Source organism: Bos indicus, chromosome 3 (assembly GCF_029378745.1).
Source record: "Bos indicus isolate NIAB-ARS_2022 breed Sahiwal x Tharparkar chromosome 3, NIAB-ARS_B.indTharparkar_mat_pri_1.0, whole genome shotgun sequence".
NCBI lineage: Eukaryota > Metazoa > Chordata > Mammalia > Artiodactyla > Bovidae > Bos > Bos indicus.
The window spans coordinates 5,965,722-5,992,276 of NC_091762.1; the positions used below are offsets into that span (position 1 = coordinate 5,965,722).

The following is a 26,555-nucleotide window of genomic DNA, read 5'->3' on the forward strand; positions in this document are numbered from 1 at the left end:
ATCAGCCAACAGGCTAGGTTTCAGGAGGCGAGGGTCTGAATTAAAGGAGCAGGAAGAAAGAGGAAAGGGTAGACCCCAGAAACAATTCAAAGCAGTAGATCTCAATCTCTTTCTTTTTTTTTTTTTGCTGACTCTTGATGGGAGAAAAGGGAAGTATGCAATTGGGAAAGAATATCCCAGACAATCTCACCTTCCAGCGCCTTCTTCCCTCAAAAGAGAAATCTTTCATCAAAGTCTATGTTAGTGATCCTGGGGACAGTTTGGATTGGGATGATGAAGTGAAAAGGATTTTCAAGTTTCTAGCCTGAGAAACTTTAAACATGTTGGCGTTAGTGGTCCATCGTCGCTCAGGGCAGGGTCTGTATCATGAACCTTAAATCTCTTTATATATCCTAGCTACAGTGTTAGGCACTAAGTTGGGACTTTATACTTACTGACTAGAAGATCATTTCCAACTGTCAGAACGAGTTTAAAATTCCATGACTTTTCCCCAAAATACACATGGCAATACGCTATGTTAATTAATTTATTATTCATTTCATCTGAAGGTAACGATGGGTCTATTACTGCTATGTTTAAAAAGAATAGTGTTTTATTCCTGAGCATACATTGCCACATCTATTATACTGTAGGATGATCCTGCTTTTCGGTAAGAAAATAGCAACTTTCTGTAAAAGCAAACCCGAGGGACTATAGTAAACTATTATATAATAAAAAGACATAAAAATTCCACACAGTACAAACCTCCTTTAAGATAGTGGTTAATTTTTCTCTATTATCTGCAAGGTCCTGTATTTTCTTTTGATATAACTGTACTTCCAGTTGACATGAAGGCAGGCAGTCAACAGAGTCTCGATAGATTTCATATTTTTCCATTACTTCTTGCTTTGAAAGAAAAAAAAACATAGAAACCAGTTTGACATTCTCCTTTATGAAACTGCAGTAATGTCAATTCGTTTGCTCTTAATTTCTGTACTTAATACTGAAAGCTTAAGAGCAAAGAACAATTAAGTTTCTAGGTCAGTAACAAAGCACTATTACTGACACGTGTCTAAGCACATATAATTAGGCTTCCTAATTGTTAAATACCCTTGAACAAAGACAACATACCATAATTTTACTAAACCACTCATTGAAGTACCTTCCAAAGGTTATTCGTAATGATCTCAAAAGAGTTCATTTCTGCTAATACTCAAACTACTCCCAACTACTCCTGTGCAATTATATTACCAATTACAATCTTCCTATTCATCTGTATAACTATTACTACAAGTAATTATTTCAAAAAGATTAATTCTTCTAAAATTAGGAAATGAGCACATGTTTACCACAAGCACTGCAATAATACAAAGGCTTCTTTCCGAGTCTAACCCTTCTTCCCACTTCATTAACCAGCTGGATTTTGTCTTCAGTGAAATGCTTAATCATAGCACTGCTCATTTTTCCATTAAGCTGTCTTTTTCCTACTAATTTGTAAATACTCTTTTGTATCTTTGCATATCATGGATATAATAATCCCTTTACCTATCATATGCATTATATATATGTTTCACAGGTCTACTTTTTTCTGCAGCTTTTGGATTTTCAATTTTAATTTAAAAATTCTATCCAAGATAATATTAATGTTCACCTAAAACTGTTAAATTTTCAATCGAATTAGAATTTATCTTTGTAAATGGTACAAGGTACAGACCCAACTTGCTTTTCTTCTAGATGAACAGCCAATTGAACCAAAATTGCTTATTAAATAAATAGACCTCAAATACTCAGATCTATTTCTGGGCTCTCACTACTGTTCTATTAATCTTTGTCTATTCTCATGTGATAATTCTCAATTATCAGAAATGACTTAAATAACAAATTCAGAAATAAACCAGAAACTTTTTTTCAATTAATAGTTTTAAAACCTTTCCTCACAAAGGATTCTAAATTGTCTACCCACTTCTCTCCCCTCCTAAATCTACCTCCCACTGTAGCTCATTATCTTTTTTAAACATAAATCATACCATGTTCCAACATCCCCAACTCATAAATTAGCCAATGGTGCACTCCTGCTCTTGTGAAAATCTAGCATCCTGAAAAACCTGCCCGTGGCCTATTTGTCTATCATCATCTCATACCATTTTCCTTCTTATACATCATACTTTCTTCCTTGAATATAACTTCCTCTCTACTACTACCTCATACAATTGGCACATGCTGTTCCCTTTGCCTTGATTGCTCTTCAGAGTATAAATTTACTAAGATAACCTCTGTTCATCCTTCAGATGTAAGCATAAATTTCTACTTCCTTCCCATCTTTACCTCTAACTTTCACAATACTAAACTAGAGTACTCTCATTATGCTTTTATTGAAGCACCCTATGCTATTTTTTATTTATTTGTTTCTCTTTTTGGTGCTTAAAAAAAACAACAACACTGTTTTTAGAGCAGTTTTAGGTACACTGCAAAATTAAGCAGAAGGTACAGAATTCCCATATACTTCCTGCCTCCATACATGCATATCCTATACTTTTTCATAGTATATAACTTAAAATTATATAACTGATTATAAAATTAACACCATTCTCCCTTAAGATATAGTGACTAAGTCTTATGAGGACAAATCACTTCTGTTTTTGATCACCCAGGGCAAAAAAAAATTTGTTGCATAATTTAAAAAAATGTCTTGAAATTATACTTCTTTTCTTATATCCACTTTAGAGAAGAGCTAAAACTTAGAGACAAGGGCAAAAAGTCTAAGAGGGAGAGATGTATAGATAATTTGGAAATTAGAAAATTAACACATGATTAAACAAGAGTTGTTAAAAAATAAAAGAGGGACAGAAAAGCATTAAAATAAAAAGAAAACTCACTCTGGAATTTTTAAGCTTCTGGACTGTATCTTTCATTTTTTCTTTATAATTCTTAACTTTCTCTGGAGAATCCACAATTTTTGTTTTCAAATTCTCTTGTATTTCTTTCAAAGAAACCACTGACAATTTTAGTTCATTCTGTTGAAAAAACGTTTAAATATATTAGATATAATAATAAAACTAGTGATTTGCCACTATAATAATGGAAAAGAAAAAAGAAAATGGCTCTATTTTTGTTGTAGTCAGAACAACATATTAAATTCTGACCATATCACATTCCTGCTTGATGGCTCACATCTGTCTACAGGCCAGAGATCAGGCTCCCTTGTACAACATCATGTAGCTCTTACCCTCCAGTCCAGTGTCATCTTCCACCAGCTTCCTACTATACCCTACAATAGGGTAATTCCAGTCTGCCTTATGTCTGGACAATTACAAGCGATCTCTCTCTGATCTCGGAATACTGCCATCCGATTCCTGTACTGCAAATGAATTCCATTAACCTCTGAAAATCCTGTTCCTACCTACTCTGTATTCTTTCTATAAACAGTATCATCATGTACGTGATAATTATAATTATGCATTTAATATGTGTTTCTGAATTAACTGAGCAACCTGGGGTTGTGAACAGTTATTTTTGCTCTCCCACAACCCAAATAAAGTAAGAGCACTGAGAAGGTACTCAGTATATGGTTATTGAACTAAAACAAATTTCCTTCTGAATTTCAGACTATCTGGGGAACTGAATGAAGGGTCTCTGAGAACTCTCTTACATAACACAAATTCAGTCCTATGAAAACAGAACAAAATAGCAACAAGTATGTATATGCATCTATACATGTGCATGTAATAGCACAGAAAAAGGACTGGTAAGGCTGGCTGAGAGAAGAGGGTCTTTCATGTCTCTCTCTCTCTCTCTCTCTATATATACTTACAACAGGAATGTATTACTGTATTACTTGTATAATTTGTCTAAATTATTAACTAAAAAATTTTTTTAAAGTTCTCACTTTTTCATCAACTAACTCAGAAGCCAAAACTGAATGTTTGAAACAATATATTTGTTATTTTATTATTAGAATTTAGCATACCATGTTATCTACTCTTTTAATACCCTATGAATTAAAGATCATTTTCCTTACATTAGCACTGACTCTTTATCACTTTTAGTCCCTTGACAAAAATTCTAAAATTTGATATTATATATAACTACAAAGTGATTTTAATATCGATTTAAATGGGACAGAGAAATGAATAAAATTGAACCATAGTCAATACTACTCGATAAAAACATCTGGCAATAAAAAGAGTGATAGAAAAATAAGGAATATATTATACTAAAGTAAGTTTCAGATAGTTATAAAATATAAATATCAAAATAATAGGGAAATCATAAAAGTACAATGAGAAAATATGGGATTAAAAAACTGAGGAATGAGATAGGCCTTTCTATACATAGAATTAAACCCAAATGTAAAAGGCTATGTCTATCAATTTTACTACATAAAAACATGAACCTTCTAATAAGAAAACATGATGAATTTGAAAGACAAATGGAGTTAAAACCCGTAACTCATGGAGGTTTAAAAAAAAGTGAAATTAAAAAGGAACATAAACAGGTAATTCACAAAGTAAGAAATAACAACAAACCTCTGAATAGGTGCTCTAAATCACTGAAAATCAAAAAAATCAAAATGAAGATGAGACATTTATTCCTCTATAAGAATGACACATTAAAAAGGAAAAAAAAAAACATAAAAATATCCAATTTTGACAACAATGCAGAGAAAGGAATACTCTCATATTCTATACTGATATCTTTTTAGAAGTCAGTTTGGCAACATGGGCTAAATTTAAGTGTAATTCTCTTTAGCCCCAAAACCCTACATTTAGGAATCTACTAAGATAAAAAGCAGCCTGGTGGGCAAATATACATGTACATGTATAGGTGTGTAGCACACGTATGCTATTGTTCAATAGCAAAAAAGTTAGAAGCAATGTGAATGTCTATCAATAGGACACAGGATCGACATTAAGGTGCAGTTATCAAAATAATGGAGATCTATATAGATATGATAACTATTTATACTATAAAGTGAAAAAAAGGTTTGAGTCACATAGAGTATAATATCATTTATGTAAAATTACAAATATATATGTATATTTGCTTAGAGAAATGTAATCTGTGACATGTATCTGGTGAATTTGCAGGTGATTTTTACTTTTGTCATGCATTTCTGTGTTTCTGTATTTTTTAAAACAATAGTCATCTATTCTATTGGAAAAAGTTAAATTAGCTTCACTTAAAGGGAAGAAAGAGAGAAACATTTAATAATAATGCACAGTTAAAATACTCCTACACACAAGATTCAAACCTTAAATGCTAGTTAAATGAAAAGATGCTTACCAAACGCTTGGTTTTCTCTGAAATATCTGATTTCTTTTGTGAATTTCCCTCTTGCAGCACTATCTAGGGAAAAAAGCAAACAACTATTTTACAGTGATTGAAACAGATTTAAATTTAGTCAATGCTTTTTCACAAAACAGAAGTCAGAAAGTAGAGGAATTAAACAGATTAGACCAGATAATTCTCAAACTTTCTCTGTTCATTATGACCCTAAGGCCATAATAAACCCCTAACAGATCCTTATTTGGGTCATTAAATTCAAATAACTGAGTATTTATGTCCTAACAACTTAGTAGCCCCTTGAAAAAGTAATACATGCAAATTGAAAGAAAAATACTATTTTTATTTTATTCTTAAACAGCTACAACTACTTCCAAATTGGATGGGTATGGTATACTGTAAAACTGAGTACTGTACACATCTTAGAACCATGGGTCACAGGCAATTCTCATTTCCTATTGCATGATAATATTCACACAGCACTTGCTTTTTATTATGGCAAAAGCCAAAAACCCAGGTTCAAAAGATATGAAAGGAAGGTAACACGAGTTCTTGTTGAAACTGTGAACCGCCTTGAGCTAGATATTCAAGCAGTGTATGACAGATGCTGAATGTTGTTTTCCTTTAAAATTTAAAATATCCTGAAGCACCCTTGAGGGCTTGCTGTAGCACCCAGGGTGCCTCGGTGCACAATTTACAAACATCAGGATTAGATACAGAAAAAAATCTTAATTCTAGTCAACAAGATAGCATATACCCTTGACACCATCAATACTTAAAATTCTGTTGACCTGGACAACAGAAATATATATTCATTGTAAGGTGAACAATATATCCTATTTGTTTAGTAACTGAAAGTAATGTGCTGTTGGCCCCTCCATATCACATATACAAAAAACTTTTGAAAAAGATTTAAGATGTCTAACAATAGACACCGTTTTTATTTATTTTATTATTTTTTATATACGTAAATATATATAAAATATATATATTATTATTATTTATTTAATTGGAGGATAATTACTGTACAATATTGTGATGGTTTCTGCCATACACCAGTCTGAATCGGCCATAGGTATACGTGTGCCCCTCCATCCCAAACCCCCTCATTTCCGTCTCCACCCCATTCCTCCAGGCTGGATACCCGGGCACCGGGTTTGGGTACCCTGCTTAGATACCGTTTTTTGACGAAACTCTTGATTCAGCGATTGCTGCAGCTCCTGAATATCATCTGAAAGCTGCTTGAACTCTGCCTGCTCTTCAACTGGAACAGAACTGAACACAACAAAGTAAGTTAAAATAAGATATATCAAGTTCTTAACCTAGAAAGTCCAAAAAAGGTCTCTGCTCTTCAACAACTTAAGTGAAAAAAAACTATCTGCTTTCATGTTTCTGAATTCTCATCCTTCCACATGACAATAATTTAAAATCCATGACCTGGACTCTGTGATCCAGCAAAAATAAAAATCAGATGAACTCTAAATTTCTGCCACCAATCTATGTATGGACTCATCTGCATACACATCTACCCTAACTCCACTCCTAATTTTAGTGCTGAGTCCATCTTTCTGTGGCTCTCACTTCCTCACATCTCTCTACTGTATCATCCATTTGTTTTGCTCCACAAATCCTTCCTAAGAGCACTTTCACATGTTCTAGTCTCTTCCATATGAATGCTCTCAACTTTAGTTTTTGATATGTGATATGTGGTATAGAATTGTTACTTTAATTTTCATTTCCTTGACTGCTATTGAGTTTAATGATTTTTACATATTTTTAATTAGTATTTGCACTTAATCCTCTGTAAATTCCTTGCCCATTTTTAAAATTATATTTTCCCATCAGTTTGTAGTTCTTTGTATTTTAGGAATACTACATGGGCATTATTAGAGATTGAAACGCTTTGCTGCAAATGTTGCAAATTTCACTTCCAGTTTGCCATTTCTCTTTTGACTTGGTTTATCATAAATTTTGTTGTTGTTCAGTCATTAAGTCATGTCCAACTCTTTGGGAGCCCCTGGACTGTAGAAAGCCAGGCTCGCCTGTTCTCTACTGTCTCTTGGAGTTTGCTCAAATTCACGTACATTGAGTCCGTGATGCTAGCCATCTCATTCCCTACCATCCCCTTCTCCTTTTGCTTCAATCTTTCTGAGCATCAGTCTTCCATGAATTGACTCTTTGCATCATGTGACCAAAGTGTTGGAACTTCAGCTTCAGTCATTCCAATGAATATTTGGGGTTGATTTCCTTGACTTGTTTGATCTCTTTGCAGTCCAAGGAACTCTCAAGAGTCTTCTCTAGCACCATAATTTGAAAGCATCAATTCTTCGGTGCTCAGCCTTCTTTATGGCCCAACTCTCACATTCATACATGACTACTGGAAAAAACACAGCTTTGACTTTACAAACATTTCTCAGCAAAGTGATGTCTTTGCTTTTTAATACTCTGTCTAGTTTGTCATAGCTTTCCTTCTAAGGAACAAACATCTTTTAATTTCATGGATGCAGTCACCATCCACAGTGATTTTGGAGCCCAAGAAAATAAAGTCTGTCATTGCTCCCACTTTTCCTCTTCTATTTGAAATCAAGTGATGGGGTCAGATGCCATAACGTTTTAAATGTTGAGTTTTAAGCCAGCTTTTTCACTCTTCTCTTTCACCCTTGTCAACAGGCTCTTTAGTTCTTCTTTACTTTCTGCCATTATAGTCATATTATCTGGATATCTGAGGTTGTTGATATTTGAACACTGTACAAATCTGCCATCTTAAATGTTATTATTGGCCTCCTACTCCCAGTCTTTTCAGTTTACTGCTGTCTCTAACTTCCCTGGTGGCCCGGACGGTAAAGCATCTGCTACAATGCGGGAGATCCGGGTTCAATCCCTGGGTCAGGAAGATCCCCTGGAGAAGGAAATGGGCTGTCTCTAAAGGCAATTTATGCCAGAGCAGGCTAAAAACAAAGTTTTTAACTGAAACAGAAAAACCCAAAGCATCAACATATTAGAAGGGATAAAAAAATTCTTTTGTTCAAAATCAATATATATAAAGCCAAGAATTATAACCCTTGAATGATTTCTTCTCCTATCTGACCTTTAAGTCAAAACAAAACAAACTAAACAATAAACCTCTGTTGAAGGAATAAAAATTTTAAAGAATTAACTGATCTGAAGGAAGAAAGAGAATCCTGTCAGTTACTGCTTACACATAAGATAAATACCACTAGATATAATTTAGGAGAGTTGGTTAATGGCTCTAAACATGTCTGGCTAATGCACTAACAACAAGAAAAGAAATAAAAGAATACACTATGTGTATATTAAGAGTTAAAGGAAGCACACACTAGTTTTTCTTCTTCAAAAAAGGTCAATTTAATTAAACACTCTATTTAGTAAGTAAGATAAAAGAGATGAAGTAGACTGTAGATTGTAAAATACTCTACCTTCATTTTGCATTTTGAAATTGCATTTTATTTGTAAATTTCCTACTTACTCAAGTCTCTCCAATTTCATTAATGCCTCCTGGTGTGCAGTATTTAACTGCTGCATTTTGTCCACAGAAGATTTCTATTAAAGCAATTTTAACAATTTAATATCAACATTTTTCAACATAATCAGTGATGTGTTTAAAAAATATCCACCAGTACTTGCACACTCTACAACTTCCACCATGAGAATTAAGAAATTTAAGAAAGAATTAGGCACCTATAACTAATGAGTTAGAAATTTCTTTACTTATTCAACATACAAATGTTGAGTTCTTATTAACACAGTTAATCATGGTGCTAGGTACCAGGAATAACTCCCAAGAAGACTAACTTTTAGTCCCTGGATTTACATAGTTCAGTCTCTTTAACGAGTCAGAAAAATAAATATATACAACTTGTCATAGGACTGAATATAATGACATTCAACCCAACTTGGGTAATGTCTGGGAAGGAGTATCACAGAGGGTTCACAGAAATGATAGAACTCTGAGCCATATCTTAAAAAAAATGAGAAATTAGCCAAGCAAAATTGTGTGTTAGTATGTGTTGGCACACACATCTGTATGCTTTGGAAAGTATTTGATGTTTAGGTGGTATAGGCTGATCATGATTTGTATAAGGAAATATTTATCTATGTAGCTCACTTGTCTAAGTACTAATTCTCTGGTGTTACCCAAGTGCTTTTCTAAAAGTATGGTACCCCAAACTGAGGGCAGATGGGAACAAATCACACAGATGACCCAAAATCTTTCCAAATTCTCTAAATTGTTGGTGAAAGGAGTTTAAAGTGATTTATTTGACTCTTATAATGCAATGCTGAGCAAACAGATGAACAGAACAAAACACCTAATTAGGCCATTATTTAGAAAGCAAATATAAACTTCAAATTTCTCAATTATTTAAAGAACATTACACTATCTATTAAACTCTAAAGAAAAAGAATTTGATTATCACTATTGTCTTCCCCTCCATTTCCTAATAAAGGAAAAGGAGTCCCAGGTACAAAATTTAAATAAAAAACCCAGCCTCTCCCTAATGATACCAAATATAAAAGAAAATCTCATTCTGAGATAAACTCACTAAATTTAAAATTTCATACAAATATAATATGTAAATTTGATTCTAATGGCCATAAAAAATTAGTTATCTGTATCAATCATTTCAAGACATACTATTGGTGTATAAATGATGTTACTGAACTGGTATATGATCCCAAAATACATTTGAATCTTACATATTGCCAAAGAAATTCCATATATGTCTCACGGCATGCTTCTCGGAAGTGAATAAAGTTGATAATGCCACTTAAAAACCGAGTTGTCCGTTTTGCCTCTAAAAATAGAAAGCAAGCCTCCTTAAATAAATCTTTGAAAGAAGAAAAGTGAAAATTTATTTTCTCCCACCATATATTCTGCTTATAGTATACAGAACAAAAGTATTTGTATGCTAATTAACCAAAGTACAGAATATCTGCTCTAACTTAATGATCCCAATTATCTAAATTAAAAAAAACCCCAAAAAACAAAAAGCATTTTTGGCCATGAGAGAACAGAGACCAGATATACTATCCCATCCTAAACAACCAGAAAAGCAGATAAAAAGTATAAAATAACAAGCTGTAGACACTGCTGCTACTGCTAAGTCGATTCAGTCGTGTCCGACTCTGTGCGACCCCATAGACAGCAGCCCACCAGGCTCCACCGTCCCTGGGATTCTCCAGGCAAGAGCACTGGAGTGGGCTGCCATTTCCTTCTCCAAAGCGTGAAAGTGAAAAGCGGAAGTGAAGTCGCTCAGTCGTGTCCGACTCTTCACGACCCCATGGACTGCAGCCCACCAGACTCCTCCGTCCATGGGATTTTCCAGGCAAGAGTACTGGAGTGGGGTGCCATTGCCTTCTCAGTGTAGACACTGAACTATAAGTAACATACAATAGCAATTTCCAAGAAAGGTAAATGAGTTGAACCCTACTAATGCACTAGCCTACCACTTGAGTGAATTTTTAGGCTATATCCTGGGGGAGATCACAAACAGAACTCTTGGGTATTGCTGAGACATGAAAACAGAATTTAGAGTTTGGAGAGAACAAAAAATTAGGATTTTTAAAGTTTAAAGAGGCCAAGGAAGCTAGAATATATAAAAACTCTATCTTCTTGACTCAGTCTTCATGAATATGGTCTATAAATACATTCTGTTTGTTCAGGAAGGTTCAGAAAAGCAATAGCATTATAAGGACAGAAAGGAGAGAGACCCAAATGGAACTTTTACAGTTGAAAAATAAAATACCTGAGATGAAAAATACAATAGATAGGATTAAGGGCAGATTATATATACAGATGAAAGGATTAGTGAAACTGAAAACATAGCAATAAAAGCTATCTAAAATGAAAGCCAGAGAGAAAAAGATGAATAGAGTATTTAGGAACTTAAGGACAATATCAAGCAGCATAATAAATGTGTAATTAGAGTCCTACAAAAAGGAACAGTAGAAAAAACTTTTATAGAATAGCCAAATATTTTCCAAATTTGACAGAAACTATAAACATATCCAGGCTTCCCTGGTGGCTCAGATGGTAAAGAATCTGCCTGCAATGCAAGAGATGTGGGTTCAATCTTCGGGTCAGGAAGATCCCCTGGAGGAGGAAATAGCAAGCGACTCCATTGTTCTTGCCAGGAGAATTCCATGGACAGAGGAGCCTGGAGGGCTACAGTCTATGATGTCACAGAGAGTTGGACACGACTGAGTGACTAACACATACACATAAACATATCCAAGGAACTATAAACATATCTAAGGAAGGGGGACAAAAATAAAATCTTCAAAGGCACATGATAATCAAATGGCTGCAAACTTGTGATAAAGAGAAAGTCTTATTAAAAACAGCCAGACATGAGAATCAAGAGAGAATAACTCCAGGCTCAGTAAGCAGTTAGTCTGGATTATTAACTTTCATGAAGAAACAGCTGATCACACCTTGGACTCACATGACACAGGGAACTGGAGCTGAGGTCCCTAAAAGATGTGGGACTCTAGAAAGGCTACGTCCTTAGTGAAATGGTAGATTAAGGGGGGGAAATGCAGGGAAATGACAAAGTTAGTAGTGTTTTTGCATTGTCTCTGTGAGGAAATAATCTCCTCTGAGAACTCTAAATCTTGGACCCATTGCCATAAGGATTTTTATTTTAAACTATATATTTGATCTAAGAACTATCAAAATTAGGCATTTAGATAAAAATTGATCTTTGACCAATGATAATCCTGAAATAACTTCCAAAAAGAAAAGATATCTCAGAAGGGATGTGGCCTCAATTCCCGAAGCCAGAGTGTCACAGGACTACTCTGTTGAAGACAAAATTAAATTTATAATCACAAATGCATGTGTGTGTGTGTGTGTGAAATCCAAAGAAATGTAGAGGAATTGAAACTATCACACAAACATCTATAATAAGCTCATGGGATGCAGCTAAAGCAAAGCTAGAGGGAAATTTATAGCACTAAACATCTATGTTAGGAAAGAAGAAAGGTCTCAATTGATGGCCTCAGCTTCATCTTTAAAAGGCTGGAGGAAAAAAGAAAGAAAAGAAAACCCAAAGTAAGCATGAAAAAAGAAGGAATAACAATGAGCACAAGAACCAATAAAACAAAACACAGAAATAAAATACCTAAAAATTAGTGAGACAAAAAGCTGGTTCTTTCAAAAGATCAGCAAAATTGATAAACCTCTAGCCAGATTGATCAGGGAAAAGTGAATGAATGAAGAAACAAATTATTAATGTCAAAATGAGAGAGAGACATCACTGCTGACCCCAAAGACTGTTCAATGATTCTGGAAAAATATGAGCAATGTTATGTTAATAAATCTGCCCATTTAAAGTAAATAGATAAACTCTCAGAAAAAGGTAACCTACAGAAGCTCATTTAGTAGCTCTGGAAATAACCAGCATAATCCTTTATTTATTAAAAAAAATAAATTAATTAATAATTCACAGAGAAAACTCCAATCCCAGTTGGATTCACTGGTGAATTCTATCGAACATTTAAGAAAGAAAGAATACAAGTTTTACATAACTATTTCTGGAAATGAAAGAGGGAATCTCTATAAACTCATCTTGAAAGGCCAGCAAAATCTTGATATCCAAATTTGTCACTGCAGTGGCATTACAAAAAAAATACAGACCAATAGCTCTCATGAACATGACCACAAAAACACAACAAAATATTAGCAAATCAAATTCAGCAATATGTTAAAAAACACTGTATCATAACCAAATGGGGTTCATCCTGAATACAAAGTTGTCTTAACATTAAAAAATCAAACAATGTAATCCACTAGACTGAAGAAGAGAACTCACATGATTTTCTCATTAGATGCAGAGCAGAAATTTAACAAAAGTGAACACCCACTCATGATACAAAATGCAAAGAGAAGTTACTTACCCTGATAAAGGCCATCTAAGAAAATCCTATAACTAACACACCTCCTGATGAAAGCCTAAATGCTTTCCCCTGAAGAACAGGAATAACAATGATGCATACTCTCAACATTTTATTCAACATTATGCTAGAAGTCCTAGCCACTGCAGAAGGAAAGAATAATAAGTAAAATACATCTAGATTGGCAAGATGTAAAACTGTCTTTGTTCTCAAATAACTGGACTGCCAGTGTAGAAAACCCTAAGGAATCTATTCTAAAAATGTATTAGAAATAAGGTCAACATGTAAAAATCAATTGTCTCTCTACACTAGTAATGACCAATCAATTCAAAATTTAAACTGAAAGAAATATACATCACTTACAGATAAATTTAACAAAATGTATATGACCTGTACTCTGAAAATAATAAAACATAGTCATGAAAAATTAAAGACAACCTAAATAAATGGAGGTAAATACACTTGGATTACAAGACCTAATATTATCAAGTTGTCTCAATTATCCACCAAATGAACTATACATTCAAAGTAATCTCAGTCAAAATTCTAGGAGATTATGGAGGGTAGAGGAGCATAAAAGTGACCGGCTAACTCTAAAATTTATATGAAAATACAAAAGTCCAAAATAACTAAAACAATTATGAAATAGAGAACAATGTTGGAGAACTTAAACACTGCCTGATTTCCAGACTTACTATAAAGGCTAAAGTAATCAAGGCAGTATGGTTAGTGCAGAAACAGACATAGAGATCAACGGAGCAAAGAATGCAGCCAGAAATATATATATATTAACTGACTTTTTAATGCAGGATCTTTAGCGTGCTTTAGGTTCACAGAAAAGTTAAGCAGAAAGTAGAGTTTCCATGTATTCCACGTCCTGATATAGCCTACTCCACTATCAACATCCCCCACCTGAGTGGTACATTTGTGACAAAAGATGAACCTATACTGACATGTCATTATTAGTCAAAGTTCATAGTTTACATCAGAATTCACTCTTGGAATGTACGTATAAATCTGTACATTCTATGGATTTTGACAAAGGTATAGGCCTTTTTATTTATTTATTTATTTTTACTTTACAATATTGTATTGGCTTTGCCATACATTGACATGAATCAGCCACGGGTGTACATGTGTTCCCCATCCTGAACCCCCCTCCCTCCTCCCTCCGCATCCCATCCCTCAGGGTCATCCCAGTGCACCAGCCCTGAGCACCATGTCTCAGGCATCGAACCTGGACTGGTGATCTGTTTCACATATGATATTATACGTGTTTCAATGCCATTCTCCCATATCATCCCTCTCCCAGAGTCCAAAAGACTGTTCTATACATCTGTGTCTCTTCTGCTGTCTCACATACAGGGTTATCGTTACCTTCTTTCTAAGTTTCATATATATGACAAAGGTATAATGACACAAATATAACACTGTATAACTACAGTATGATACAGGATAGTTTCACTGCTGTAAAAAATCCTCTCTGCCCTGGCTATCTATTCTTTCTCCCCCCAGAGTCCCTGGCAAACAATGATCTTTTTACTATCTTCATAGTTTTTGTCTTTTTCAGATTGTCATAATAGTAATAGTACTGCATAATTATAATAGTACTGCAAATAGCATTTGCAGACTGACGTCTTATACTCAGTGATACGCATCTGAGATTCCTGATGTCTTTTTATTGCTTCATAACTCATTTCTTTATAGCACTAAGTACTATTCCCCTGGCTTGATGTACTATTTCACCATTCACCTACTGAAGGATGTCTTGCTTGCTTCTAGGTTTTGACAATTATGAATAAAGCTGCAAAAAGATGTTAGCAGGTTTTTGTGTGGACATGAGCTTTCTAGATGTTTGGATAAATACCAAGGCACATGACTATTAGATCATACAGTAAGAATACACTTAGCTTTGTAAGAAACTGACAACTGTGTTCCAAGGCTGCATTCCCACAAGCAATAAATAAAAGTTCCTGTTGCTCCATATCCTTCCTCAGCTGCATTTGGTATTGTCAGTGTTTTAGATTTCTGCCATCCTAATAGATGTGCAGAATCAATTACTTTTGACAAAAGTGCCAGGGTAGTTCAACGGCAAAAGGATAAACTTTTCAATGAGTGATGCTAGAATACTTCGAGAATCACATGCATAAAGGAAAAAAATGAACCTTGCCCTTTGCCTCACATGATATTCAAAAATTTAGGCATTAAATAATAAAGGTTGAAACTATAATACACTTACAGCAAAATAAAGGAGTAAAATTTAGCCAAATAAATCCTTGAGGCCAAGATTTTCTGATAAAATGCAAAAAATAGTTTTATGAATGACAAAAGAAAAAATATCAGTTAGAATATTCAAAAATGAAATACATCTTGCTTTTGAAAAGACATGGTTATGAAACTGAAAAAGCAAGTAACAGACCAAGGGAAAAATCTGTATAACACGTATCTGATAAACCACTTGTTTCCAAAATACTGAAGAAATCTTCCAACTCAATCATAAGACAAACAATTCAATTTTTTAAAAGTAGCTAACTAATTCAAATAGATACTTCACCAAAGATATATGGATAGCAAATAAGCATATGAAAGTTTGCTCATTATTATCTAGCCATGAGGGAGATGTGAGTTGAAACCATGAAATATAACTAGACAATCTTTGCGTGCATGTGGGCTCAGTCATGTCCCACATTTTGTGATCCCTGTACTGTAGCCCACCATGCTTCTTTGTCCATGGAATTTTCCAGGCAAGAATACTGGAGTGGGTTGTCATTTCCTACTCCACGTGATCTTCCCTGACCCAGGAATCAAACCCATGTACTTGTGTCTCCTGCATTAGCAGGTGGATTCTTTATTACTGTGCCACCTGGGAAACCCAGAGACAGCCTTTAGCATGTCAAATTAAAAACCTACAGTATCGAGTACAAGAAGGATGTAGAGGAATTGAAACTATCACATACTGCCAACGGCAATGCACTAGAGCATAACGATACAGCCACTTAGAAGAACAGTTTGGAGTTTCCTAAAAGGTTAAGCATGTGCTTACTGTGTAAACCAGCATTTCTACTTTTAGTATTTATCCTGTCTGAATACAGAGTTCCAAAGAATAGCAAGGAGAGATAAGAAAGCCTTCCTCAGTAATCAATGCAAAGAAATAGAGGAAAACAACAGAATGGGAAAGATTAGAGATCTCTTCAAGAAAATTGGAGATACCAAGGGAACATTTCATGCAAAGATGGGCTCGATAAAGGACAGAAATGGTATGGACCTAACAGAAGCAGAAGATATTAAGAAGAGGTGACAAGAATACATGGAAGAACTATACAAAAAAGATCTTCACAACCCAGATAATCATGATGGTGTGATCACTCACCTAGAGCCAGACATTCTGGAATGCGAAGTCAAGTGGACCTTAGGAAGCATCACTACGAACAAAGCTAGTGGAGGTGATGGAATTCCAGTTGAGCCATTCCAAATCCTGAAAGATGATGCTGTGAAAGTGCTGCACTCAATATGCCAGCAAATTTGGAAAACTCAGCAGTGCCCACAGGACTGGAAAAGGTCAGTTTTCATTCCAATCCCAAAGAAAGGCAATGCCAAAGAATGCTCAAACTACCACACAATTGCACTCATCTCACACACTAGTAAAGTAATGCTCAAAATTCTCCAAGCCAGGCTTTAGCAATACGTGAATCGTGAACTTCCAGATGCTCAAGCTGGTTTTAGAAAAGGTAGAGGAACCAGAGATCAAATTGCCAACATCCGCTGAATCATGGGAAAAGCAAGAGAGTTCTAGAAAAACATCGATTTCTGCTTTATTGACTATGCCAAAGCCTTTGACTGTGTGGATCACAATAAACTGTGGAAAATTCTGAAAGAGATGGGAATACCAGACCACCTGACCTGCCTCTTGAGAAATCTGTATGCAGGTCAGGAAGCAACAGTTAGAACTGAACATGTAACAACAGACTGATTCCAAATAGGAAACGGAGTACGTCAAGGCTGTATATTGTCACCCTGCTTATTTAACTTATATGCAGAGTACATCATGTGAAATGCCAAGCTGGATGAAGCACAAGCTGGAATGAAGATTGCCAGGAGAAATATCAATAACCTCAGATATGCAGATGACACCACTCTTATGGCAGAAAGTGAAGAGGAACTAAAGAGTTTCTTGATGAAGGTGAAAGAGGAGAGTGAAAAGCTGGCTTAAAACTCAACATTCAAAAACCCAAGATCATTACATCCGGTCCCATAGCTTCATGGCAAACGATGGGGAAAGAATGGAAACAGTGACAGGCTTTATTTTCTTGGGCTCCAAAATCACTGGAGATGGTGACTGTAGCCACAAAATTGAAAGACACTTGCTCCTTGGAAGAAAAGTTATGAGCAACCTAGACAGCATATTAAAAATTAGAGAAAACACTTTGACAACAAAGATATATATAGTCAAAGCTATGGTCTTCCCAGTAGTCATATATGGATGTGAGAGATGGACCATAAAGAAGGCTGAATGCCGAAGAATTGATGCTTCTGATTTGTGGTGTTGGAGTAGACTCTTGAGAGTCCCTTGGACTGCAAGGAGATCAAAGCAGTGCATCCTAAAGAAAATCAGTCCTAACTATTCATTGGAAGGACTGCTGCTGAAGCTGAAGCTCCAATACTTTGGCCACCTGATGTGATAAGTCGATTCATTAGAAAAGACCCCAATGCTGGGAAAGATTGAAAGCAGGAAGAAAAGGGGACGACAGAGGACGAGATGGTTGGATGGCATCACTGACTCCATGGACATGAGTTTGAGCAAGCTCTGGGAGATGGTGAAGGACAGGGAAGCCTAGTGTGCTGTAGTCCATGAGGTCACAAAGAGTCAGACAAGACTGAGCAACTGAACAACAACAGCAACCTTTATCCATAGAAATGAAAATATGTGCATACACAGATTTGTACACTAATGTTCACAGCAACTTTATACACAACAGCCAAAACTGGAAGCAATTCAAATGTCTTACCAACTGGACAATGGATAAATAAACTGTATACTTATGATAGACTGCTACTCTAAAATAAAAGGACAAAGTACTAATAAATGCAATAACATGGACAAATCTCAAAAGCACTATGCTAAATTAAAGAAGCCAGACACAAAAGACTATAGTCTATATGATTTCAATTACATGAGGTTCTGAAAAGTCAAAATATTATAGTGATAAAAAGTAGATTAGTTCTTGCAGGTTAAGTGCATGACCAAAGAAACCTAACTGCAAAGGGATATAAGGGAACTTTGAGGGGTCATGACTGTGGTGCTGGTTATATTACTATACACATTTGCTAAGATTTATTCAGTTATGCATTTAAAATTAGTGAATTTTTATTTTCTATAATTTATATGCCAATAAACAACAAAAAGAGATCCAAAATGGGATAAAAAATAAATTTTTATATAGTACACCTAATATCTTGAAACATAAAATAACTTGATTTGTAAATGCTAAAGAGTCAAATAAATTAAGAGACACAAAATTAGGAGAACTTTACATTTTAATATAATATAATGATTATCATGATTATCAGTGTTAAAAGGTGTTTTCTTCAAGGTAAAAAGTAATTATGATATTTGATAAAACTGGTATGATTAATTCATTATGCAACACCACAGCTTGCATATTGTTTGCATTCATAATCTCAAATTTACAGAACATTTTCAAATGTAAGGAGTTAAGAAAAATTAACCAAAAAAACAGCTTTTCTGTGACTTTATAAAGGAAAAATGTCCAATAATGGGATATTAAAAAGTTCATCCTTGAGAATCAAGACACACTTTCTAAATCCAAGTTCCTTTAAGTCTTCTTTTTTCACATTATTGATAGAAAGGTAAAATGTTAGATTAAGGCCAAACATTAGAAATTGTTTTAATTTTCACTTACTTGGATATAGAATATCAGCAATCTCAAAGTCATTCACCCGACAGATGGGCAGAAATGAGTCCCTTGAAAATAAAGTGGAGCAAGTATATTGAAAAGTATCTTTTGAATTACATACTAAGTCAAACAGGATAAACATCTTTTTATCAGAAAGATTTCTGGATATATTTCTCAATGTCAAAGGACAGAGTCAGAAGTCTACTACAATACATAATCATATAGCACTGAAACCTACTTTTTCTGTATATTACACAAGTATTCATGTAATACGAAGGTATAGTTATAGAGTCTAATAAACAACACACACTCTTGGAAGTACTAGGACTCTCTAAGATGCAAAACTAATACTTTTAGACTCACAGTATCTTAATACATCAACTGAAAGAACTGAAGTGGGGGCAGTTAGCTGTATTTGCTGGAAATGTACAATTTTGAATGTTTATGGGAGGGAGTAGAGAGAAAAATGGTAGAAATTCCTTTCCAAAGAAAATCATGTCTTTAAGAAAGCCAAATGTAATGTAAATATGAATGTGGACTAAGAAAATAATGACTCTCTACTTACAAATGGATAAACAAATTGCTGACTGGTAAGAAGCCTTCCATTATATGTGGATACATGACTTCAGAGTTCACTGGCATCTAAACGTAATGCATCACAAAATCCAAGTTACAAATTGATCAGACAAAATGAGAAAAATTTTCAACCTCAAGAAAGTTTAATCACAGATTAAAATCAATATATATTAACTTGCTGCTGCTGCTTACTATCATTAATTTAAACAAGCAATGCAGATCCTGGCACAAAACTAGACATGTCACTAATTTTAATAATGCTCAGTTCATAGTGAGTGCTCAATAAAGACTGTTTAAATGAATGAAAAAATAAAGGGGTAATGGTTAGCATTTGCTAAATATCAGGTACTCTGCTAAATTATAAATATATTCTTAACATATATTCCTTCTTAATTTTTATAACAACAGTAGGACAGAGTACTAACCTTATTTTATAGACAAAGAAACTAAGCCTTAATAAGGTTTCATAGCAAATGAATAACAAACCCTTAGATTTTCAAACAATATATATTGAGATTCTACAGATATTGCTTTTTTGTACATCTTCAGTTGATGCCCTGATGATTTAACAATAATAGTAAAGAAAGATTAAGAAAAATAATATTCCTACTAGAAATACCTAATTTGCTTAAAGCTCAACTGCTTTATTTCAACTGTTTTCAATCTCAGTGCATTTTTCTAATTTGGAAGTCCTTCCTGAGAAGAGAACAGTATCTGTGAAGACTTTGTTATTTCTTATTGTAGTCTCTGAAGACAAGCCTGTAAATCTGTGAATAACTGCAGGGAGTCAATAACTTGTGTTATCTAGGTCTTCAGTAATAGTTTTCATCTTAGTAAAGCTATCAATATAAATCGTAACTACACCTAAGATTCCTTTGTAAATGACATTAACTTTAAATAAGCCTTTGATTTTGCTAAAAATAAAGTGAAGAACTTCCTATCCTGAAAACCAATACTCAATGTGAGCAGGAGAAATGCAGCAAAAGAACATAATTTTGCTTCATCTTAAACCCACCATGTAAAAATGCTCCAGTCGGATCCCATATACAATCTGTAAAGCTCTCATGTAGATCATATGCAAGACTTCAGGCTGTAACAGAAAAATGCCTTTTAACACTCTGCTGTACCACTATCACCATTACTGTAGTTAACGGATACAAACAGTGACAACATTACTCCGTCTCCCTTGAAATATTTTTTTTTTGCCACTTTATTTTTTAATTGAAGGATAATTGCTTTATAGAATTTTGCTGTTTTCTGTCAAACATCAACAAGAATCAGCCATAGGTACGCCCGTGTGCCCTCCCTCCTGAGCCCCCCTCCCCGTCCTATCCCTCTAGATCGTTAGAGCTCCTGTTTGAGTTCCCTGAGTCATACAGCAAATTCCCGTTGGCTATCTATTTTACATATGGTATTGTAAGTTTCCATGTTACTCTCTCCATACATCTCATCCTTAATTTTTACATATTTTAAAACACCTTATATACTCATCAGTTTGCTCATATTTGCTAAGTCATATGTGCTGGTCAATAAGATCAGTTGTTTAGGCTTATACACAGAATGATAACAAGAATATTCAAATCCAATCCAGGCAATCTATCCACATTAGGGAATGGAAGAATAGGGTAGTCTTTCAAAACATGTCATCAAACATATGACAAAAATAATGAGGGCATTTTTTGTTTTGTTTTGTTTTTAAAAAGAACATGGGAAACCTTGGTTGATGCCTCAGATGGTAATTAAGATGTTTAGCTGTTTAAGGGACTACTATGATTCAGGAGGTATACATTTAATAGGATAGTATGGGATTTTTAACTTTCATCTTCTAAATCAGCAATTCCCAAACACTGGCCTATAGAACCTTTTCTCATCCATATACAAACAAGTTTGTTTATTCTGAGATTATTCCTTCCATTTTAAAGGATTAAAGAGTCATCAAGATCAAAAAGTTTAAGTTCTACATCATTAAACCAGGTTTTATTATGTTATCACTTCAAGATGAACACAGGAAAATGGAAGGAGACTTTGGGATTTTCTGTGACACATGAATAGTTCATTTTTGCATTTAACAACTAAAGACATAAAAAAAACACCACCTGTCAAAACAAGTCAATTCCCCGTTGGAGCATAATGCAAGAAAATTAATCTGTAAGCTTCCCGAGAAGATTGCTTCTAAGCACTTTTTGTGATTGGAAACCACCTGGAGTAAGTTCCTTCAAGCTTTACCAATAAATGATGCTTTCAGACCACTACTCCAATAATAAAAAGTTTCAGTTCAGTTCAGTTCAGTCACTCAGTCGTGTCCGACTCTTTGCGACCCCATGAATCGCAGCAGGCCAGGCCTCCCTGTCCATAATAAAAAGTTTAATATACTGTAATACATCTATGGTTTAGAAGCTTTTTTTGGAAGAAAACAACTGCATTAAAGACTTGAATTCCTAATGGGAATGCAGAAGTTGCCCCACATAAAAACAGTGTTATTTTAAAATAACTCTAGTTGAGAGATTTTCTCTGGATTAAAGTTACTAGCCTATATCAAACAGTGATATACATGCCTTTCTCCACACATTACAGACCTCATGTGGCCTGTATACTAACCACATGCAAAAAGAACCACGTTTTACCTTGGGATTTGGAGAAAGATCATTCTTGGAGAGGTTTTTACCATCGGCTCCTGTTAAGATTTTGTTTCGAATATGAACCACAACTTCAGCTGCATTATATCTGGGAAAAGACAAAGTTTCCATCTTGGGAGTCTCCTGTTGGCTTGAAGGAATTAAAAACAAAGGTCAGAAACATGGCACAACCAGCAGTTCTCGCCAACTGGAAGCTGACAAATGTAAGGACAAAATTAACAAGCCAGGGTTGAGCTGAATGTATGGTGGTGCTATCATAAAACCATCACACATCCTAGTAAGGTGACATTAAAAACAAATATAAACACACGCACACACACACCACACACACACACACATATATATTCTAAAACAGCTTTTATTCTAAAGCAACACAGTCGTTTTCTAATTTAACTAATACTGTTTTCTTTTTCATGGGAAAGAGGACTTAGGTTGAACACACAGATAAGAAACTATGTTTTTGGTTTTTTTTTTTTTTTAAAGTTTGGGAGGCAGAGTTCAATAAGATCCTGAGAATTAATCTTCAAAGTAAAATATATAGGTAGGACTATCAGTAGAATCTATACACAAACAACAGCAACATAGGGTAAATAAATAATAAGCTGTACTGTACTCTGATTTGACATTCTATTTAATGACACACAGTGAGATGATTAATAAGGTTTAAGATGTAAGCAGGACCAGAGAGAAAAAAACAGAGTACGAATAGAATAGCTGTAAGTGAGTAAAAGTCGTCAGTCATGTCATCATCACTCTTTGCAACACCATGGATTGTAGTCCACCAGGCTCCTCTGACCATGGAATTCTCCAGGCAAGAATACTGAAGTGGCTTGCCATTCCCTTCTCCAGGGGATCTTCCTGACCCAGGGATTGAACACAGGTCACCTGCACTGCAGGTAGATTCTTTACCGTCTGAGCCACCAGGGAAGCCCATGAATAGCTGTAACTGACAGGATTTCCAATCACCAGAGTGAGAACTTGAAAAACAAAATAACAAAAAAAACACTCCCTACAATGTCCTTCAATAGTGAAATATTCACACCTGTGTCCTCCTAGAGCAGTTGCTCTCCCAGTTTTGGAGACAGTTTTGGTTGTCAGCACTAGACTGAGGATGCTACTGGAATCTAGTGGGTAGCAACCCCAGCATGCTGCTAAACACCCTGAAAGGTGATTGACAAATAACTTCCCAGTTCTGCTTAAAAATTTAAAACATCACAGAATTCACTCTCAAAGCAACTTTTTGTCCACCTTAGTATGGCTCTAATAATCAGATAACTCTTTCTAATACTATACAGAAATCTATTTGTTATAACTCATCTTCTGGTCCTACTTCCTGTCACTACAACTAAATAGAATTTATTAATCCTTGGTCACATGACTTCACTTTCAAAAATGTGAAGAAAGCTATCATATCTCTCTATTTAGTCCTCTCTGATCTAAAGTAAGTATAGTTTAAGAATACCCACTCCATTTATGACTGTTTTAGAAACTATCATTCTGCTCACTTTCCTCTAAAACTATTTCATGAGTGTCTTCTTAAAATGTAATGCTCAAACTGAACATAATACTCCAGATATGGTCTGATTACGGTGGAATATCAATATAGTTGGCAACAGTCACTGCTGATCTAATGCTACTATAACACTTACTGACAAACATATGTGTGTGTGTGTGCGTCTGATTCTGAGTCCCAGAACTTTTTCAACATAGCCCACTTCTCCACGACTTCTTACATGACTTTGTAGTCCACAAGCCAGGACTTCTCCATGCTCTTTTTACATAACTTAATTATTGAACCTTAAGGATTTGTATTTCCTATGATTGAATTTCCCATTATTCCTATTTCATACTATTGAATTTCATAATTTGCATTTCCTATTATTGAATTTCATAATTCCAGACTTTCCTTCTATCAGATCAGTTCAGTTCAGTTCAGTTGCTCAGTCATGTCCGACTCTTTGCAATCCCATGAATTACAGCATGCCAGGCCTCCCTGTCCACCACCAACTCCGGGAGATCACCCAAACTTATGTGCATCAAGTCAGTGATGTCATCCAACCATCTCATCCTCTGTCCTCCCTTTCTCCTCCTGCCCCCAATCCCTCCCAGCATCAGGGTCTTTTCCAATGAGTCAACCCTTTGCATGAGGTGGCCAAAGTATTGGAGTTTCAGCCTCACCATCAGTCCTTCCAATGAACACCCAGGACTGATCTCCTTTAGGATGGACTGGTTGGATCTCCTTGCAGTCCAAGGGACTCTCAAGAGTCTTCTCCAACACCACAGTTCAAAAGCATCAATTCTTCGGCGCTCAGCTTTATTCACAGTCCAACTCTTACTGTCAGAATCTTTTTGTATCCAGATTCTGATACCTCACATGTTATATGTCCCTTTTACCATTAATATGCATTCTGTATTTTCATCTACGTCACAGATTTAAAAATCATTGCCCAAAGACTGCAGAAAAAGTCATTTTTCCAAAACAAATTATTAATATATCTGGATCAGAGATTATTCCAATAGAGAAAGAGGTGCAAAATACAATATCTTCATAATTATTATCACACATCTCTCCCTTCTAAAGTCTTGAGCACTTTGCTATCAGGTTAATCTGCATAGAACAACAAATGCATCAGGTAACATCTTTACAAAAATAATTACTTGCTCTACCCATCCCATCAAATTCAAATGTTTCTGCTTGGCTTTGAAAAACTTCCACAATTTAATAACCTAATCAATTTTCTGTTACAAGTTAGTCTCCTCCAGGACATTTCCCAAACTTCCAATGTTTCCCTTTGAAACCACCTCTCCTATCTAACTTCTATCTTTCTTTGATAGTACAATTTCAGTTCCAATTTATTCACGAGTGTGTGGAGAGAAGGAGGGAGAATGGAACAAGGAGGAGAGGGAGAGAAAAAGATAGGTGGAGAGGCCTTCCAATCCAGTTTGAGCTCTCTGGTAAGATAAAGTATGCTAAGTCACTTCAGTCGTGTCCGACTCTGTGCGTCCCCGTAGACGGCAGCCCACCAGGCTCCCCCGTCCCTGGGATTCTCCAGGCAAGAACACTGGAGTGGGTTGCCATTTCCTTCTCCAATGCATGAAAGTGAAAAGTGAAGTCGCTCAGTCATGTCCGACCCTCAGCAACCCCAAGGACTGCAGCCTTCCAGGCTCCTCCATCCATGGGATGTTCCAGGCAAGAGTACTGGAGTGGGGTGCCATTGCCTCTCCGAGATAAAATATATAAATGACCTATTATGTAGTGTAGCAGGCCATTTACTGCTAATCACCTCTTGGTGTCCCATTATCTGCAACACCACAAACCAGCGCACAGTAGGTTCATTTTTCTAAAATAAACTAGATCGTGGAAATCAAAGCCCCAGGGAACCGCTGCTAAACAAAGAGAAAAGAGTCCCAACCTCAAAAAATTAAGTTTCCTGAAGTTATTCAGGGAAAAATGATCGTGCCATGCACGCAAAGCGCTACATATACACCGCCCTCTTCCTCTGACTTTTGGATTAAGCATGATATTTCTAATATCACACCACAGCTTGGTCCAGTGGATCGCAAAGAACACGACCTGGCGACTGAACAACAAAAACAACATGATATATTAGCCTTTCGATTTTTGGTTTTGACTTTGGTTAAGCGATGTTTGAGTAACGGAGATTTATGACAGCATCTGGAACCCCATTATCTTCTAAATAAATCGGTTAAAAACATAGAAATACAACCTTCAACTGACCAGCTGCACCTCAAGTTTCTTCTCGAGTAATCTTTGCTGTACCAGACGGCAGACAGTCTTTTCGTAGGAAATTAGTTCAGATTGTTTTGGGGACTAAAATCTAACCAAAACGACCTATGCGCTCACCCGCACCACCCAAAGGCGGGCTTCTGCAGCCTCCTCCCCAGCGACGCGTGTAACGAAAACACTGTCAGGCCCGTGGCTCCAGAGCGAGAGAGCACACACTGTCTCCCGGTCTCCGTCCACGCGTGACTTTTTGCTCTCACCTACCGCAGCAGCCGCCCACAGGACGGCGGCGAGTCCGTGGAGCAGCTACACGCGAAATCAAAAGTCAGCAAACATCGACCGTTGTCAATTTTCAAACCAGCCGCCTCCTCCTGGAAGTCCCTCCCCGTTCCGCCCCGCCCACTTCCTGCGCTCCGATCGCGCCGGGTACCGGCTGGGCTCAATATGCTTAGAACGGTTTGGCGCTGGAGTTGCGAGAGAGAACGCTGGGCTGTAGGCGGAACTATT

The 26,555-nt window shown here is 35.8% G+C and overlaps 1 protein-coding gene across 5 annotated transcripts in view; it reads right to left on the reverse strand.

Annotated features, from left to right (window-relative positions):
- The window catches only part of NUF2 (NUF2 component of NDC80 kinetochore complex), a 38,317-nt gene extending 11,862 nt beyond the window's left edge, over positions 1-26,455 (reverse strand). The window contains exons 1-11 of one of the 5 annotated variants that reach the window (XM_019986775.2): positions 26,313-26,455; positions 22,292-22,433; positions 20,683-20,757; positions 19,657-19,733; positions 19,098-19,159; positions 9,979-10,076; positions 8,750-8,823; positions 6,441-6,537; positions 5,263-5,325; positions 2,856-2,993; positions 745-885 (exon numbers count right to left, since the gene is read on the reverse strand). In XM_019986775.2, coding sequence (XP_019842334.1) covers positions 745-885; positions 2,856-2,993; positions 5,263-5,325; positions 6,441-6,537; positions 8,750-8,823; positions 9,979-10,076; positions 19,098-19,159; positions 19,657-19,733; positions 20,683-20,757; positions 22,292-22,414 — 948 coding nt within the window. In that variant the 5' untranslated portion in view covers positions 22,415-22,433; positions 26,313-26,455. Of the gene's footprint in view, positions 1-744; positions 886-2,855; positions 2,994-5,262; positions 5,326-6,440; positions 6,538-8,749; positions 8,824-9,978; positions 10,077-19,097; positions 19,160-19,656; positions 19,734-20,682; positions 20,758-22,291; positions 22,434-26,031; positions 26,256-26,308 lie in introns of those variants that run through there. The other 4 variants (XM_019986784.2, XM_019986792.2, XM_019986803.2 and 1 more) reach the window with 4 other exon arrangements.
- Positions 26,456-26,555: the final 100 nt, after the last annotated feature.